At 54.1% G+C, this 19,078-nt stretch overlaps 1 protein-coding gene across 3 annotated transcripts; it reads left to right on the top strand.

Moving 5' to 3' along the window:
- Positions 1-545: 545 nt before the first annotated feature.
- LOC116942536 (sialin-like) lies at positions 546-14,749 on the top strand. Of its 3 annotated transcripts, none has more exons than XM_076067164.1 (12): positions 546-741; positions 6,766-6,971; positions 7,156-7,233; positions 7,503-7,658; positions 7,831-7,918; positions 8,081-8,167; positions 8,645-8,769; positions 9,696-9,854; positions 10,419-10,551; positions 11,151-11,298; positions 12,072-12,162; positions 12,587-14,749. In XM_076067164.1, the coding sequence occupies exons 1-12, from the start codon at positions 615-617 to the stop codon at positions 12,800-12,802; spliced, it is 1,614 nt and encodes a 537-aa protein (XP_075923279.1). In that variant the 5' UTR covers positions 546-614; the 3' UTR covers positions 12,803-14,749. The 3 variants fall into 3 exon arrangements, with proteins under 3 accessions (XP_075923279.1, XP_075923280.1, XP_075923281.1); XM_076067165.1 differs by lacking the exon at positions 546-741 and adding an exon at positions 5,260-6,581; XM_076067166.1 differs by lacking the exon at positions 546-741 and adding an exon at positions 5,264-5,396.
- The last annotated feature ends 4,329 nt before the right edge of the window (positions 14,750-19,078 follow it).

Below are 19,078 nucleotides of genomic sequence, written 5' to 3'. Positions count from 1 at the left end.
TGGCCTGGCACAGACGTCGTGGTGACGTCGCCGTCACTGAGTGACGAATGGCGGTGTATCGGTACTGGTTTCCCACAATATATCGAATTTTCTCAACAGACTCAACTGTATTATTTGCCTCTTCACACAAACGCTTCTGGAGATCATCATTGTATCTGTTGGTGGCGAAACAGTCCCTTGGCTGATGTAGTATTATTATAATGACCATCCACATTTCCCCAACACAATCTTGCACACCCAGCGGAGGTAGTTGTCCGTGAGAGTCTGCACTTCTGATCAAACTGCGGCATCGCCCCAAACGTCATCCGAGTGATTGAGCAGCAGTGAATAAATGTATGGCAGCTCAGTGCGGGCAGGTGCACGTGAGCGGCGGGTAGTGTGGACCTGAATGTTTATACGTGCGCAGCCAACCGTGCTAATCGGAGGTGCTCAATGTGGGTGAGAGTGGTACCAGCGCAGCCGGCTACAGGTGACTGCAGTAGAGTTCAATCCCCAGGCGTGACCACCTGGAGGGATGCAGGGGCGGGGGGAGGTCGGGGGGAGAGAGGGTCACGGTGTCGCGCGCCGCAGTCGCCGCTCAGAGTCGCGCGCAGCGCACGCGGAGACGCCACGCGATGTCCGGGAGGAGGCGCGGTGAGCGAGCGACGGAGACGGGGGACCGAGAGGACTCGGGGGACGAAGGGGACCTGGGAGACTCTGGGTACCGAGATGATATCCCGGTCATTGAGCCCATAACAAACGGTGAGGTCATCCCCATCGCGTCACTCATTCTCTTCATCATCCAATTATCATTACTATCATCCGATCGTCATCATGATCCAATCATCATCATCTCAGTCATTCTCTGTTTGACCTCTGTCCTTGTCATCCACCGGGGCAGGATTATTTATATTTGCAGGGCAGCTCCAGGGCTGGGGGCACGGCTGCTCGTGCTGCACCCCCCCCTCACAGCACGACGTCTGTGGGAGACGCTGCGGGGCATCGGCGCTGTTGTCCACGGAGACGGGGAGAGGGGGGGGGAGTTTGGCGAGAGGACGTTCTAGGAAAGGGGGGACGAGGGGGCAGAATTATAGAGGGGAAATGGGGTAGGGAAAGAGAGGTTTGGACTGTGAGTGATAGAGGAGAGAGAGAAGCAAAGAGAGAACGCAGACTTGGACAGGAGAGAGGGCAGTAGAGGGGGTGTGGAGGGTCCGTGTGTTGACAGCGTCCCGTGAGAGGCTGTGGTGTGAGCCGATCGCTGACCGCGGCTCTTCTCGCCGCGTTTACGGCCTCGTAATCGCAGTTTACGGTCGCGGACTTGAGCGTCACCCCGTGATCTCCCACGAGTCCCGTGATCTCTCACGGGACTCGGCACGAGCAGCATCGGCGCCTTAAGGCACTCGCTCGCTGACGTCGATTTCCCCGTGACCCCTGCGTCTGTTAGACCCAGGGGGGTTGAGCATCACAGCGTGGGGTCTTGGTGGAGCTGCGGTGATAGAGCAGCGAGTTCACCTCCATCATCGCGGAAATGAGAAATGAAACCGCGGAGCACGAACCGAGACGCGAAGACTCATGACGCGGAGACTTGTGACCGGGGTCTCGGTTGTGTGCCAGCGCGATGCGATGTCAGGTTACCCGCTCCGCGATGAGCGTGGGGAGTTTTTGAGTCTCAAGGGTGAGGGTATGATGTTGCTAATGTTGCTGATAATAATCATGTACATTTGATAATTGCATCATTATAATAGAAATAATAATAAAAAAACACTACTTATTTACCCAGGAAAGCTACAATGAGTCCAAAGGGTATGTTTCAGGAAGGTCTTGCATTGGGATGTTTGGGCAATACCAATTACATGGGGGGTTTATAGCTATGGCCATGCCTTTTAAACTTTATAGAACATTTCCGTCCTGCAAAACTTGATGACAGTGACATCTCGGACAGTGGGCGGCCGCGTGTTCCAGACGCCCGAGAAGTGTGCGAGTGGGTGGATGATTTAGTGGGTGAGTGATTGGGTGGGGGGGTGAGTGGGTGGGTTATTGAGTGGGTGAGTGGATTGGTGGGTGCGTATACGAGTGGTTAGGTGGGTGGATGCGTGATTTATTGAGTGGGTGAGTGATTATGTCGAGTGGGTGAGTTAGTGAGTGGATTCTAGATTTGAAGCTTTCGTGACTGCAAGGATCCATACTCTTTGGTTCTATTCGGCAAAGTCACGTAGGTAAAAAATAAAACAAAAATCACGACGTTTCGGCCACAACACAAGCGGCCTTCATCAGGTGAAGGGACTAGACTGTCTCGAGGACAGCGCTGGAGCTTGGCTGTGTTTCACTCCAGCGCTGTCCTCGAGATAGTCTGGTCCCTTCAGCTGATGAAGGCCGCTTGTGTTGTGGCCGAAACGTCGTGATTTTTGTTGTTTTATTTTTTACCTACGCGACTTTGCCGAATAGAACCAAAGAGTGGATGTGTGGGTGAGTTAGTGGGTAGGTGAGTCGATGGTTGGACGCCGTAAAACTGTGTGAGGCGTCACCCCGATGTCGCCTTGGTGTGGTGAGTTGATCGCGCGCTGCCAACCGCAGCTGCTGACAACTGGGATCGGTGGAAACTGGTACTGTACCGTCACGTACCGGCCAGGTGCGACAGTGCCAGTTGTTGTAAACACTTGTAGACTGGCATGCACAGCTTGTAATCGTCACGGATAGTCGCGGCGATGAGAGCTCACTTTGGTGTCTGCGCTTTGAGGTCTCCTCGCTGCACCCTCCCTCGAAATCCTATCCCGTGAGTTCCTCCTCCTGACTCGGTGTAATTCCAAGTGTGGACTTCCCCACGCTACTTTGCGCTCCAGCGTTGCACTCTTCAAGTATCGTGTGCATATTTTGATCGGTGTCTGATCCGTGTCTGATCCACGTCATGGCGATGTTGATTTTGTGGGGGTCGACGTCCACCCCACCGCCCTCGCTAGGCAGGTCGGGCGCGACGTCCACCCGTTCCGCTCCCTCCTCCACCTCGTGGGTCGGCTCCCGCCGGGCCCCCACCGACGGAGTGATGGGGCCCCCCACGCGAGCGCGTGCTGCTGGCTCGTAGCCACACGGAGTTAAACCACACACCCGTGCACACCACAGCTAACGGGGGTGGTACGAAGGCGCTCGCACCTGCGGGCGACCATCTCTTAACGCGTGCGCGCTGCGGCCCCGCGTTCACCCTCGCCGCGCATTCCCCCACGCAGCCGCTCCACACAGGAGTCACAGACACCACAGCCATGCTCTGTGCTAACTTTTATTCGTGGTGCAAACCCCGCACTGCCCGGAGGGAATATTTTGCGAGAAGAGCCTAGCCTACTGTTACCCAAATCCCCGACACTCAGACGTTCTTTCACGTACCTCGCAGCTGTACTCGCGGCGTCGCACGGACGCTGTGAGAGTCGGAAGGAGGAGAACGAGAGAAAACTTTACCTATCACTGCCTCGTAGCAGCACTCGCTGGCATCACACGGATGCTGCGAGCGGCTCGAGAAGGCAGGACGGCAGGGAGTGGGCCAATGGTGCGCCTAACCCTCACATTATCGCTCACTTGGACCTTGTGCCACGGGGAGTGCTGCTGCTCCACGTCCCCATTGTTCTCCCGTACTCATTCATTCTAACCTCATGGTCTGCTCTTCTTGCCTAACATTCCACCCCCAGCCCCTCCCGATGTCGTGAATGACTCATTGCGGCTGGCCCAGTGAACGTTTTTGCGCCCATACAATTTTAATCCAACTCAGGGGCACCGCAATGTGACCTGTCCTGCGAGGGACGGCCAATCTCCTGGCACCTGGAAACCGTGGGGGACTTTCCTCCTAGGGACCCTTCGGATGAAAACCCGTCATGCCAGGCAATCCCCCGCCAGGACACTCCGTGTGTGCGCTCAGTGTGTGCGCTCAGTGTGTGCGCTCAGTGTGTGCGCTCAGTGTGTGTGCTCAGTGTGTGTGCTCAGTGTGTGTGCTCAGTGTGTGCGCTCAGTGTGTGCGCTGCGTGTGGGTACTCAGTGTGTGTGCTCAGTGTGTGTGCTGCGTGTGGTTGCTCAGTGTGTGTGCTTAGTGTGTGTGCTCAGTGTGTGTGCTCAGTGTGTGTGCTCAGTGTGTGTGCTCAGTGTGTGCGCTGCGTGTGGGTGCTCAGTGTGTGTGCTCAGTGTGTGCGCTGCGTGTGTGTGCTCAGTGTGTGTGCTCAGTGTGTGTGCTCAGTGTGTGTGCTCAGTGTGTGCTCAGTGTGGGTGCTCAGTGTGTGTGCTCAGTGTGTGCGCTCAGTGTGTGTGCTCAGTGTGTGTGCTCAGTGTGTGTGCTCAGTGTGTACTCAGTGTGTGTGCTCAGTGTGTGTGCTCAGTGTGTGCTCAATGTGTGTGATCAGTGTGTGTGCTCAGTGTGGGTGCTCAGTGTGTACTCAGTGTGTGTGCTCAGTGTGTGTGCTCAGTGTGTGTGCTCAGTGTGTGTGCTCAGTGTGTGTGCTGCGTGTGGGTGCTCAGTGTGTGTGCTCAGTGTGTGTGCTCAGTGTGTGTGCTCAGTGTGTGCGCTGCGTGTGGGTGCTCAGTGTGTGTGCTCACTGTGTGTGCTCACTGTGTGTGCTCAGTGTGGGTGCTCACTGTGTGTGCTCAGTGTGTGTGCTCAGTGTGTGTGCTCAGTGTGTGTGCTCAGTGTGTGTGGTCACTGTGTGTGTTCACTGTGTGTGCTCAGTATGTGTGCTCAGTGTGTGTGGTCACTGTGTGTGCTCACTGTGTGTGCTCACTGTGTGTGCTCAGTGTGTGTGGTCACTGTGTGTGCTCACTGTGTGTGCTCACTGTGTGTGCTCAGTGTGTGTGCTCAGTGTGTGTGGTCACTGTGTGTGCTCAGTGTGTGTGCTCACTGTGTGTGCTCAGTGTGTGTGGTCACTGTGTGTGCTCACTGTGTGTGCTCACTGTGTGTGCTCAGTGTGTGTGCTCAGTGTGTGTGGTCACTGTGTGTGCTCACTGTGTGTGCTCAGTGTGTGTGCTCAGTGTGTGTGCTCAGTGTGTGTGCTCAGTGTGTGTGCTCACTGTGTGTGGTCACTGTGTGTGCTCACTGTGTGTGCTCACTGTGTGTGCTTAGTGTGTGTGCTCAGTGTGTGTGGTCACTGTGTGTGCTCACTGTGTGTGCTCACTGTGTGTGCTCAGTGTGTGTGCTCAGTGTGTGTGGTCACTGTGTGTGCTCACTGTGTGTGCTCACTGTGTGTGGTCACTGTGTGTGCTCACTGTGTGTGCTCACTGTGTGTGCTCACTGTGTGTGGTCACTGTGTGTGCTCACTGTGTGTGCTCACTGTGTGTGCTCACTGTGTGTGCTCACTGTGTGTGCTCAGTGTGGGGCCAGGGGAGAGTCGCGGTGCTGGCAGAGTTGCTCCGTGGCCGTGGCACCACACTTTTCATTATTCAGTTCAGTGGTGAGTGATGGCTGAGTGGTGAGTGATGGCTGCGTGTTGAGTGAGTGGTGAGTATTGGCTGAGTGGTGAGTGATGGCTGAGTGGTGAGTGAGTGATGGCTGAGTGGTGAGTGATGGCTGAGTGGTGAGTAATGGCTGAGTGGTGAGTGAGTGATGGCTGAGTGGTGAGTGATGGCTGAGTGGTGAGTGATGGCTGAGTCGTAAGTGAGTGATGGCTGAGTGGTGAGTGAGTGATGGCTGAGTGGTGAGTGATGGCTGAGTGGTGAGTGATGGCTGCGTGGTGAGTGAGTGGTGAGTGATGGCTGAGTGATGGCTGAGTGGTGAGTGATGGCTGAGTGGTGAGTGAGTGATGGCTGAGTGGTGAGTGCTGGGTGAGTGGTGAGTGATGGCTGAGTGGTGAGTGATGGCTGAGTGGTGAGTGAGTGATGGCTGAGTGGTGAGTGCTGGGTGAGTGGTGAGTGATGGCTGAGTGGTGAGTGATGGCTGAGTGGTGAGTGAGTGATGGCTGAGTGGTGAGTGATGGCTGAGTGGTGAGTGATGGCTGAGTGGTGAGTGAGTGGTGAGTGATGGCTGAGTGGTGAGTGAGTGGTGAGTGATGGCTGAGTGGTAAGTGAGTGGTGAGTGATGGCTGAGTGGTGAGTGAGTGGCGAGTGAGTGGTGAGTGAGTGGTGAGTGATGGCTGAGTGGTGAGTGAGTGATGGCTGAGTGGTGAGCGAGTGGTGAGTGAGTGGTGAGTGATGGCTGAGTGGTGAGTGAGTGGTGAGTGAGTGGTGAGTGATGGCTGAGTGGTGAGTGAGTGGTGAGTGAGTGGTGAGTGATGGTTGAGTGGTGAGTGATGGCTGAGTGGTGAGTGAGTGGTGAGTGATGGCTGAGTGGTGAGTGAGTGGTGAGTGATGGCTGAGTGGTGAGTGAGTGGCGAGTGAGTGGTGAGTGAGTGGTGAGTGATGGCTGAGTGGTGAGTGAGTGGTGAGTGATGGCTGAGTGGTGAGTGAGTGGTGAGTGGTGATTCTCCTCTACTGCCCCCTGACCTTAGGCGTCGCTCTCGGCCGCCTCCCTCCCTCCCTCTCGGATGAACACGTCCACTGTGTCCGCGCGGGCTCGAGACACGCGGTCGCTTCGGACCCTGCACGAGTGCACACTGCATGGCGCTGTCTGCTGCTGAGTGCGGACTGCCTGTGGACGTCAAGTGCGTACTGGTTGCTGGGTGCGGGATGAGTTGTAGAGTGCTGGGTGTGTGGTGAGAGTGCGATGGGTGTGATGAGTCCAAGGTGAATGCTGAGTGAGTGGTGAGTGCTGGGTGCGGAGTGCTATGTGTAGGATGCGGAGTGCTATGGGTTGGGTGCGTGCTATGGGCGTGATCCTGGCCCCAGGCCGCAGGTGCGGCTGCCGGTCTCGCCACATCCTCGCCGCGCTGGGCTTCGTCGGACTGGCCCTGGTGTACGCGCTGCGCGTGAACCTCAGCGTGGCCATGGTGGCCATGGTGAACAGCACCGGGGCTGCACACCAGGACAACAGCAGCGCGTACTGCCCGCAGCCCGCGCCCTTAAACGGCAGCCACCCCGCACAGCTGCCCTCTGTGCGTCACAGACACGCGCACTGCACACAGCGCCCCGACCGCAAGCCTCACCCTGAGCCCGAGCCTCACTTTACGCATCCCACCCTTAACCTGAGCTTGATTTCACCTCATGTACACCACATTGTCTCTGACCTTCACCTCTGCCCAACCCTTCCTGCATCTGACTCCCCCCTTCCCCGCCCAGGTCACCATTTACAACTGGGATTCGCGAATCCAGGGGTGGATCCTTAGCTCCTTCTTCTACGGCTACATCATCACACAGGTGCGCCCTGCTCGCTTCTCCCACTCCACCTGCTCCATCTGTTCCACCTCCACTCCACCTCACCGCTGCACTCCACCTCACCGCTAAACCCCATCTCTCCAGCAGCGTTTGTTTAGTAAGTTTGCCCCCTGCCTCAAATCGGATGCGTGCTTCAAAATACTGAGCGGGCATCATCTTGCACATTGATTCGGCCCTCCAATAACCTTTCGAAGGCCTTGCCTCTTCCACCCCACTTAACTCCGCTCGCCCCCTCCCACTCCTCCCCATAGGTTCCTGGGGGTTACCTGGCAGGCAGGTACGGTGGGAAGCTGCTGTTTGGGGTCGGCGTCACCTGCACCACGGTGCTCACGCTGCTTACGCCGATTGCCGCACACTTCGGGGTCCCGTGGCTCCTGGTCGTGCGCGTCCTGGAAGGGCTTGGAGAAGTGAGGACTCTTGCGACTGTGGTGGTCGGTGAAATGGTAGTTGAGATGGAGGTGGCTGAGATGGTGGTTGAGATGATTATGGATGTAGGGTCGAACTGTGGGGTTGAGATGTAGAGTTGAGCTATCGGATTGAGTTGTTAGTAGAACTGCGGGGACCTCGTGTCGTCCACAGGGCGTGACCTACCCCACCATGCACGCCATGTGGGCGCTCTGGGCGCCTCCGTATGAGAGGAGCACCCTCATGAGCATCTGTTACTCCGGTAAGAACACACAGCCGACTCCACCACCACCATTTGCATCACTGCCGCCGCCACCACCGCCACCATCAGCACCGCCACCACCACCACCGCCATCAGCACCACCACTACCGCGCTCCACCTTCAGAGCTGCTCCACGCCACTCCCCTCGTGTGCCACGTCCAGGTGGACACTTCGGCACCGTGGTGGCCATGCCGCTGTCAGGGATCATCGCAGACAAGCTCGGGTGGCCTTGGATCTTCTACATCTTCGGTACGAGGAGTCGCAGGGCACGGGGGCATGCGGAGCACTTTGCACCGTGGTGCCTCCCACGGACAGATTTCACCTGAGATTAGATTTGAGCTTAAGTGAGACTTGACCTTTTTCTAACGTTCATAGCTCACCCAGAACGCAACCGGTCTCATCCAATCTGGGAAGCTAAGCAGACTTGAGCCTGGAAACGTACTTGAATGGGCGAATAACCAGCATGGCAGGCGTTATTAAATACAAACTGCGGGGAAGTATGATGAACAGCAGAGAACAGAACAATTGTCTTACTGTACCGTACTTCCATGCTCTCCGCCAACACCAACCATGAGCCGTATGGCATGGGGAGGCCCTCTTCCATCAGTCGATTGACCAGGGTTACTGCACTTGAAAGTTGACCTCGAGTGAGGTTTGACCTGGAGCGAGATTTGGCCTGGAGTGAGACCCGAGGCTCGGCCCCTGCTGGTGTCGTCTGCCCTGCAGGAGGTACCGGGCTACTGTGGTCGATCGTCTGGTTCCTCTTCGCGTTCGATTCCCCGGAGAGGCACCCGCGCATCTCCGCCGAAGAGCGGGAGTTCATCCTCAAGTCGCTGCAGGCGGAGCGGCAGGTCGTGATGATCGCCATCGTCACCATCGCCATCATTATCATCATCAGTAGCAGCAGCAGAACCAGCTTTATCAAGATAATGATCATTTATATTGATTTCGTCATCATCAACATCATTATCTTGCTTATCGCTATCATAATATTCATCATCAACAACATAATCAAATAATCCTCATTCTCATAGAACGAATTTTCATCACCATCAGCATAAACATCATAATAATCATCACCGCCGTCATCTCGCATATCATCATCAGGATAATCAACATATTTATCAACACCATCATAATCATCATCACTATCTTCATTAATTTAACCATCATCATGATCGCCACCATCAGCATTGTCGTCTCGTGCTGCACCCGTACCTCCGTCCAATCTTCCATCGGCGTGGTCGCATCACCTGGATGATTGTTACTCACCTGAGCGACGCTCCTCACTCCCGCGTGGTGGTGATGGAGGTGTGCAATAATGGTATTGTATTTTTTTATAATTCTAATATTGAGTGTATCTATAAGCAGCGTCATTTATGCAACTACATTGCACATCGGCAAACACGGAGGAGCGCATGAGTCACGATGTGTTTAGCCACTTAATGATCGTTTACACACGTAGGACGAAACCGGAGCACCCGGCGAAATCCCACGTATGCGAGGAGGCAACACTCTATCCCATACAGATAGGTCAGATGATATGAGTCAACTTTTATGCTAGAGTGCATTCTCCCAGTGAGCCAAGGTACGCCACGCCCTCGACGCCCACGGGAAGGGGGTTTCTCAACACCTGAGTGTGATCCATCGACCCTCGCTGTTGCCTCCACGTAGAGTTGGGCTACGGTGGTGGTGGGTGGTGAGTGTGCGCTCACCGGGTGAGTGAGTAAACGGTGCCCCCCCTCCCTCCTCACCGACTCCCGGGCCCCCGTGGCAGGCGAATCACGGCACGTCCATACCGTGGCGCCACGTGTGGACCTGCATGCCTCTCTGGGCCATCAACGTGGCCATGTTTTGCTCAGGCTGGGGCTTCTACGTGCTGCTCACCTCGCTGCCCACCTACATGAGCACCGTGCTGCACTATGAGATGCAACAGGTGACGTGGGGGCATGGTCGTGGGGCATGGTCGTGGGGCATGGGGCATGGTCGTGGGGCATGGTCGTGGGGCATGGTCGTGGGGCATGGGGCATGGTCGTGGGGCATGGTCGTGGGGCATGGTCGTGGGGCATGGGGCATGGTCGTGGGGCATGGTCGTGGGGCATGGGGCATGGTCGTGGGGCAGATCAGCAGTGGCGGTGGCGTGGCGGACGGTGCACTGCACCACGAACATGACAATCCAAGTTCCATTTTTGTTCATGGCAAACATGTGACAATTACCTGGACTGCTCCTGGACCTCACCTAGGTCGACTCAGCCTCAAATGAGTACCTGGTGCGATGTGTAAACATCACCACTGGAGAGACAAAGGCGGCCGGGCGTGGTGTTGGCCACCCACCACCTCGTGTACCGTGCCGGACTTGATAGGTGCTCGCTAACAGCACTCGCCCCAAAAATCTGTGAAGACTATATTTGTCTATGGTGTGTGACAGCAGGGTGCGTTGTATCGAATCCCAGCGCGTCTAACCCTCGGTGTATCCACGTGGCGCGCCTGACCCCGGCAGAACGGCCTCCTGTCGGCCCTGCCCTACTTGGCTGGCTGGGTGTTCACTGTGGCCGGGGGAATGGCCGCCGACGCGCTCCGCATCCGCGGCCTCCTCTCCATCACCGCCATCCGCAAAGTCGCGACCACGCTCGGTGCCAGCCTCCTCCCTCCCTTCACTACGAACCATCATCATCCACCAGTCACCAATCATCATTACAATGAATTACCATCGCCATCATCAGCCACCAAATATCAGCAACAGCAACATATTTCTATCATCATCTATTAATTACCATCGTCATCATCATCATCCACCAATTACCATCAACATCGTCAGCAAACAAAGTACCATCATTAACATCATTCGCAAATTACCATCAAAACATCATGAACCAATTACCATCAGCGTCAGCAATTAAATCATCAATCAGTTGTCATCAATCAATCACGATCATCAATCATCGCCATCCTCGCGGCGTTATGTAAAGTCGTTTCCTGTCGCAAGAATGATTCGTGTCCTTTGTGTTGAGCGTTGTTGTTGTTGTGTTGTTGTTGTGTGTGGTTTTTTTGGGTGTGTTCCGTGTTGCTGAGTAGCTTGGTCGATCACTTGTGTTGAGGAGCCTCGCGTCTGTGTTGGGCTGTGTTGTATTGGTTTGACTGTTGTAGAACGGCTGTTGCCGTGTGTGTATTAGGCTGGGCGTGACATTCTTTGTGGAGTCATATGTTGTTGTTGTGTCACGGACTCCTCCAGGCCTCGCGGTCCCCTCCCTGTGCCTCGTGGCCTCGGGCTTTGTGGGCTGCAACCACCTCCTCGCCGTGTCCTTCCTCACCTTGTCCGTGGCCTTCGGGGCCTTCACCACAGCGGGCTGTGGCATCAACCAGCTGGACATCGCGCCCCAGTGAGACACAGCCACAGCCTCCACCGCCACGGCCTCAATGGCAGCCACGTCAAATGCAGAGTGGTGACTTCACACGGTTGGCTACGTACGGTGCAAAAGAAGTTCAACTTGTATACTTCGACTTGTGACTCACGGCGAGAGGACGACTCAGAGACGCGAGCAGGAACCACACACGGGGTGCGCTCTGGGCCTTGCCAGCCTCTCATGAGTTCAAGGCGGTCCCCTGCACACATTGACATTGAGCTGACACTCAACGCCTATTTACATCCCTGAGCCAGTGGTGGAAACTCTACATTCCGATGGCGGGGGCGAGTCTCGTAGGACAACCACTACTATTGACTTCTCCACAAAGTTACATACATTTTATTTACGCCAGAGGAAGGGATGATGGGCTGAGTTAAACCCCAACCAGGATTAGAACTGGCAACATTCCGCTCTCCTGCTAAGCCGCTCGCTCTCCTACTGAGCCGCAAGGCCGGTTTCTGATGAATGATTTACGACACGGGCTCGGTTATGTGCTAGCAACTCAAAAACACACACGCCACAAGATTGCATCACTCAGCGGACTAAATTATGTAACACCTGTAGAGCACACACAGGTACACACATTAGACAAGAAGCTCATTTAACACTTACGGCTCGGTAATCAATACCGTGGCTCATCATAGTTGTTGGATTCGGTCACTAAGTCGGCTTAACCCACAAAACAAATTGTGACGTTAGCGGCGTTAAGTCCTAACCCTTGGCGGCGATTGTGGCGCGTGCCTGCGTAGGTACGCCGGCGTGCTCCTGGGCATCTCCAACACCTTCAACAACCTCCCGGGATTCCTGGCGCCGACGCTCACCGGCTACCTGACCGAACACGTGAGAACCACAACCCGAGCCGTCACGGTAACGCTGCGCGGAGCGCTGAAAATCCTTCAAAGGGCGCAGGTGCCACACGGGCTTCGCCAAGTCCCTACAAGTGTCTAGACACAAAGATGTTACCAGAAGATTTACCGAGTATTCCGCTTGCGTAAACTGATGCAGGACGGTTAACACACACCTGGAGTCTTTATTTCTGTTCAATATTACAATCCCACGTCCTCGCTTTGTGTGCAGCGGCTCGTGAAGTTGGCTCCTCGACTCCACCTACTGCAGCCGGTTCAAGTCTCCTGCCGTGCAATTCGCTCGATGCATCGCTCGCCACTTGGGCAACAGTCTCTTGCGCGTAAAACCCAACACTTATATAGATGTAGCAAGAACATCACTCATCTTAACCTGCCCGCATGCTTGCGTGCCCGTGCAGGACACGCTGAAGGAGTGGCATATGGTGTTCTTCATATCGGCTGCCATCAACATGTTCGGGGCTCTCTTCTACCTGGTGTTTGGATCGGGGAAGCAGCAGAGCTGGGCTCGGGAAGGGGGTCTCGAGGAGGGAGCCTCTCTGGAAGTCTCCTCCGTCGAAGAGGCCGACGGGACGGACGGGTCTGCGACGGAGCAGCGTTGGGCACGGCTCAAGTAGAGGTCGGGGATTGACACTAATCCTAACCCTTGACCCTACGGGACACAACCCCCAATACTGACCCACGCCATGTCAGGCACGCCTGGAACCGCGACCCTGCCAGGCATAGCCATGACAGGTGTCTGCTTCAATAAACCTAAATGTGTCTCTAACCCAAAATCTTGACCCTAACCTTAGGCCTGACCTTTCCCCTACCTATACTTACCCTAATGGGTCTAATCTATCACGCTCTGTCACATTCCTCTATCGTAACCATAATCCTGATCAAAAGCCTTACCCCTAACCCTACCAAACATTCACATCAATGGCCACAATCAGAACTTTGAACCCTGACCGTGGCACGCACTCCATGAGACCGGCAATGTTCACGTGAGACGTGTTCAGCTGAGCAGTGGGTTTGCCAGCGCGATGGATCAAGGTCAGAGTCAAGGTCAGGGTCACATCCCCCGCATGAATGCGCCACTCCCGGCTCCGTGGAACCCGAGTCGCCTCAACCCCGCGCGACTCTAGCTCCGGAGTCGTCGCGTGACGCCGCTCAGAGCCGCGCACACGGCACACGGGGACGCCGCGATGTCTGGGACGAGGCGTGCGGAGCGAGCGGGGACGTTGGACCGAGGAGACTTGGCGGGCACATGGGACGTGGAGAAAGAGCTCTCGTGGAGCCACGAGTGGGCGGGTGAGCTCTGGCTGTGCGGGATCATTTCGACCATCATCGTGGCGCAATTGTTTTGCAGATAATTACACTGTGATAGTCATGTGATAAGTGTGCTGCGTGCGGATATGAATGGGTCTTTGTATATGAGTGTGTGTATGTATGAGTGTGTGTGTGCATGAGTGTGTGTGCATGAGTGTGTTTGTCTTTGTAGTGTGCGAGTGAGTTTGTGTGAGTGGAGAAGCGTTGGCACATTGGATGGCACGCTGTCCTTCGAACCCGGCTCCCTGAGTTTGATTCCCGATCACGGCTAACATCAGTCGCGAGTTTTGTGTGCGGTGTTTGCGGGTGGGTGAGTTGCACTGGTTAACACACTGAGCTACCGAACCCGTTAACCTGAGTTGGATTCCTCGCCGCAGATATCATCAATGACGAGTAGTTCTAGATCAACCGATTCTAGGCCTCTCCTCGTTGGTTCATTCCTAAATAAATACCTGGCACGGCGGATAAAACACGAAGTGGATCGTGCGCGCCAACTCCGCCTCGCTGAACGACTCCGCGGGTACAGAATCATTGTCGTGTAATCGCTCCTGCCTCACCTGCACAGGTGATTAATTCACTCCCTTCAACGCCTGTCTCTCCACCTGTGCGCCTTGCTCCGTGCGATCACTGGCACGGCTGTGCGCGGCCTCATCGGTCGAGTCAAGGCGACGGCCTCTCCGCGTCTAAGGTCAAAGCTCGGGCAGGTCGCGAGAAAGGGGCAATGGCTGATGAGCGCGGAGTCACTGCTTAGCGACAGGAGAGAACGTCCGCAGTGGCGGGGATGGAACGATGAGATGGGATCGGGTGCAGGTGCTGGGTGGATCGTTGCATCACGAGACCGTGAATGATGGTGACGACTTTAGGAGACCTCCATCCGGATTGATGATGACGACGGTCAGGGCCAGGTATGAGCCCAGATTCGGGTGAGGGTTTAAATAAGCATTGAGGTCAGCTCGGGCCTACGGCTACTCCGTTCCGCTCTCGGCCCCTGGGTTGCCTGGGACTCAGTGTCCAGGGTTGGGTGTTCAGAGCACAGTGGGGGTCGTTCAGATCCCCGACTGTCAACTGCTCACCATCAACCCCTCCCCATCACGGCCGCTGCGGTCTCCGATTAACCACCCACCTCTCTGTTGTGTTAAGTGCGGGTGAGTTCATTGAGCGGTGTGTGACGTCGCGGGCGACTGTGGATGAGGATAATGATGATGTGTGTACGTCCTTACGAAATAAAACCTCGCCCTGCTATAACTGCACAACCGATCATGGTGGGAATGCACTCGCCGTGTTGATGCAAAGCATCGATCGTCAACTCGGCTCCACCGTGTAAACACAAACCAAGCACACGCGCTGCTGCTGCTGCTGTTGCCTTGACACAACTCAGACATATTCGTCAATAACACCGTGGCCTTAAAATAAAAAAATAGGGGACGTTTCGGGCAATGACCCATCTTCATAGAATATAAATAGAGAGGCCATAGAGGTCGAGAGATAGGTGTTAATACGGCTCAGAGACTGCAATGCACACCGTGGGGCCTGATGTCGCACGGCGATAACGTAGCTACAGGCGTCACGGTGCAGCGAACACCATTGTTGTACTGAACTTCCATGCTCCGGCGTCTACGCTCGCCGCATGCACCAACCCGCACTGATGACCGGCGCAGCGAAGTATGGTCAAACAGCCTCCACGACCCGCGTCACCATTGCGCAAGGGGAGACCGCGCCAAGTGGCCCTGCGCCAGGGCCCCCCCGGGGTAGAGAGGGGCCGCCGTCCCGTCACTCGGTGACGGCGGCTGACCTCCTGTTCACGGTTAATGAGACGCAGTGCTGCGTCTAGACCAGTGGTTCTTAACCTTGTTGGAGGTACCGAACCCCACCAGTTTCATATGCGCATTCACCGAACCCCTCTTTAGTGAAAAATAAAATGAGATTTTTTTCAAATTCAAGACATAGATATGTTTTTTACTGGTACACAAAATGAGCCGTGCATGAACATTACCTTGTTCAAAGAATAAAACCAACACAATGCATAAACTCACAACAAATTACATACCTGGAAATCAATGTGACTTCTGCTGTTGCCTTTGAGAGATCAGTTCAGATATGCGTGGCTTCACCTTGGCAAGTGCCACTCTCATGTCATTTTCACAGCAAAGTCTGTTCCTTTTCTTCGTTTTTATGTCCAGCATCCTCGAAAAGGATTGCTCACAAAGATATGTTGTAACAAATGGTATAAAAAAATCCAGGGCTTTCTTAGCAATAACTGGATACTTGTTCATTTGTCGACACCAAAACGTTGAGAGCGTTGTTGTTCTGAAGAGTTGCTGTTGAACCTGGCTCTGCTGAATTTCAATGATTTCGTCGAGGAATTCATCATTGACATCTGCTGTTTCAACAGCAAACGTGAACGGCTGTCTCACCCATGCTGGATATGACTCTCTTGTAGGGAAATATCCGTCGAGAGACTTTGCAAGCTCATCTAAGTGCGTGGCAATTGTTTGCTTCAGTTCCGTGGATACAGAAATATCTCCGATTCCAGACACATCTTCGATCTTACTTGCACAGTCGTCCAGAAGCGGGAAGTTTGCGAAGTTATTGTTCTCTGTTCGTCGTTTCCATAACGGTAGCTTTTTTTGAAAAGCCTTCAGGTGTTCTTCCGCTTCCATGATATTGACTCCACCATCCTGCATCTGCTGATTGAGATGATTGAGAGCTGCGAATATATCAGCCATGTACACTAAAATGAGAATGAACTCAGGATTTTTGAAGCAATCTGCATGGCAGTGTTGGTGCTCTTGCAAAAACAGGGCTAATTCCACACGCATGGCAAAAACACGATTCAGCACCTGTCCCCGGGATAACCACCGAATATTAGAATGGAGCAGAAGTACCTCAAATTCAGAGCCCATTTCTTTACACAGCTCACTGAAGATGCGGTGCCTCAGAGCACTTTTTCGCACATAGTTCACACATTCCACCACAGTTTTTAATATTTCTGCCATTTTTGGAGGTAAGGTTTTTGTTGCCAACGCATGCCTGTGCAGAATACAATGCGTCACAATGATGTGTGGTGCATCGGCCTTTACTAGCGCACCAAAACCAGACTTTCTTCCCAGCATGACTGGAGCTCCGTCCGTACAAACTGCAGAAACCATATCCCATGAAAGATTGTTGTCTCTGAAGAAGTCATCCACAAGCTTCTTCACATCGGCTGCCTTCGTTGTTGTTGTAAGAGGCTTACAAAATAAAAACTCTTCTTTTATCATGTCGTCTTTCACATAGCGTACAAAAACAGCAAGCTGGCTTAGATCAGAAACGTCTGTGGTTTCGTCGAGTTGAAGGCTGAATTTTGCCGGGCTTGAAATCAGATCCGCGACTACTTGAGCCAAGATGTCTTTACTCATGTCTTCTATTCTGTCACTGACGGTGTCATTTGAAAGGGGAATTTGGGATAATTTACCTTCGGCCGCTGTTCCGAGTATCAGATTCGCCATCTTTAATGCAGCTGGTTTCACAAGTGTTTCACCAATGGTGTGTGGCTTGCCCTGCTTTGCGATCAGGTAAGCAACTTCGTACGATGCTGTCAGGATCGATTTGTTAACAGGTACAAATCCAAGAGCAGGCAGAGTGGCCCTTTCATCGAATCTGGCTCTCTTCACCCTGAATTCAGCAAGTGTTGTGTTCTTGTATTCCCCGTCTCCATGCAGCTTCAAGAAGTGTTCCTTTAGTTTTGCCGGTGCAAGACTAGAGTTGCTCAACTTGGCGTTGCAAATCATGCAGATAGGACGCTCACTCCCATCACGTTCCGTGATACATGAGAATCTATGTTGTACATATTCGTCCGACCACTTTCTTCTTTTGCCCGACATAGTTAGTATGGATAAAATATTAAAGAAATCACACGACGTACGACAACAACAGTCACACGTTGACTACTGAGTACGCACTAAATTCCCCGCAGCGCTGATTGGCCAAGCAGTGTAGCATGATCATCTGCAGCCAGTGATGGCCAAGCGGGCCGTGTGTGTCATCACAAATTTACACAATAATTCAAGTGTGTCCGGAACTCCGTGGCGGGGGCTCTGCCGAACCCCTGAGATCGACTCACCGAACCCCTGGGGTTCGATCGAACCCAGGTTAAGAACCACTGGTCTAGACAAACAGTTCGAGAAGGCGATGCGCATCGTAACCGGAACTAACTATGCAACCGACATCAATCTCCAACGACAACCACCTACCCACCATCAATCTCCAATGACAACCACCTACCCACCATGAACCAGCGACAACCACCTACCCACCATGAACCAGCGACAACCACCTACCCACCATGAACCAGCGACAACCACCTACCCACCATGAACCAGCGACAACCACCTACCCACCATCAATCTCCAACGACAACCACCTACCCACCATGAACCAGCGACAACCACCTACCCACCATCATGAACCAACGACAACCACCTACCCACCATGAACCAGCAACAACCACCTACCCATCATGAACCAGCGACAACTACCTACCCACCATCAATCTCCAACGACAACCACCTACCCACCATGAACCAGCGACAACCACCTACCCACCATGAACCAGCGACAACCACCTACCCACCATGAACCAACGACAACCACCTACCCACCATGAACCAGCGACAACCACCTACCCACCATCAATCTCCAACGACAACCACCTACCCACCATGAACCAGCGACAACCACCTACCCACCATCAACCAACGACAACCACCTACCCACCATGAACCAGCGACAACCACCTACCCACCATCAACCAACGACAACCACCTACCCACCATGAACCAGCGACAACCACCTACCCACCATGAACCAGCGACAACCACCTACCCACCATGAACCAGCGACAACCACCTACCCACCATCAATCTCCAACGACAACCACCTACCCACCATGAACCAGCGACAACCACCTACCAACCATCAATCTACGACAACCACCTACCCACCATCAATCTACAACGACAACCACCTACCCACCATGAACCAACAACAACCACCTACCCACCATGAACCATCGACAACCACCTACCAACCATGAACCAGCGACAACCACCTACCCACCATGAACCAACGACAACCACCTACCCACCATGAACCAGCGACAACCACCTACCCACCATCGATCTCCAACGACAACCACCTACCCACCATGAACCAGCGACAACCACCTACCCACCATGAACCAGCGACAACCACCTACCCACCATCAATCTCCAACGACAACCACCTACCCACCATGAACCAGCGACAACCACCTACCAACCATCAATCTACAACGACAACCACCTACCCACCATGAACCAGCGACAACCACCTACCCACCATCAATCTCCAACGACAACCACCTACCCACCATGAACCAGCGACAACCACCTACCCACCATGAACCAGCGACAACCACCTACCCACCATGAACCAGCGACAACCACCTACCCACCATGAACCAACGACAACCACCTACCCACCATGAACCAGCGACAACCACCTACCCACCATCAATCTCCAACGACAACCACCTACCCACCATGAACCAGCGACAACCACCT

This window comes from Petromyzon marinus, chromosome 15, assembly GCF_048934315.1.
Source record: "Petromyzon marinus isolate PM22_M1 ecotype Great Lakes invasive population chromosome 15, UKy_Petmar_22M1.pri1.0, whole genome shotgun sequence".
In the NCBI taxonomy this organism is placed as follows: domain Eukaryota; kingdom Metazoa; phylum Chordata; class Hyperoartia; order Petromyzontiformes; family Petromyzontidae; genus Petromyzon; species Petromyzon marinus.
Note: the sequence above shows the minus strand (reverse complement) of the source record. Positions and strands in the feature narration are given on the sequence as shown.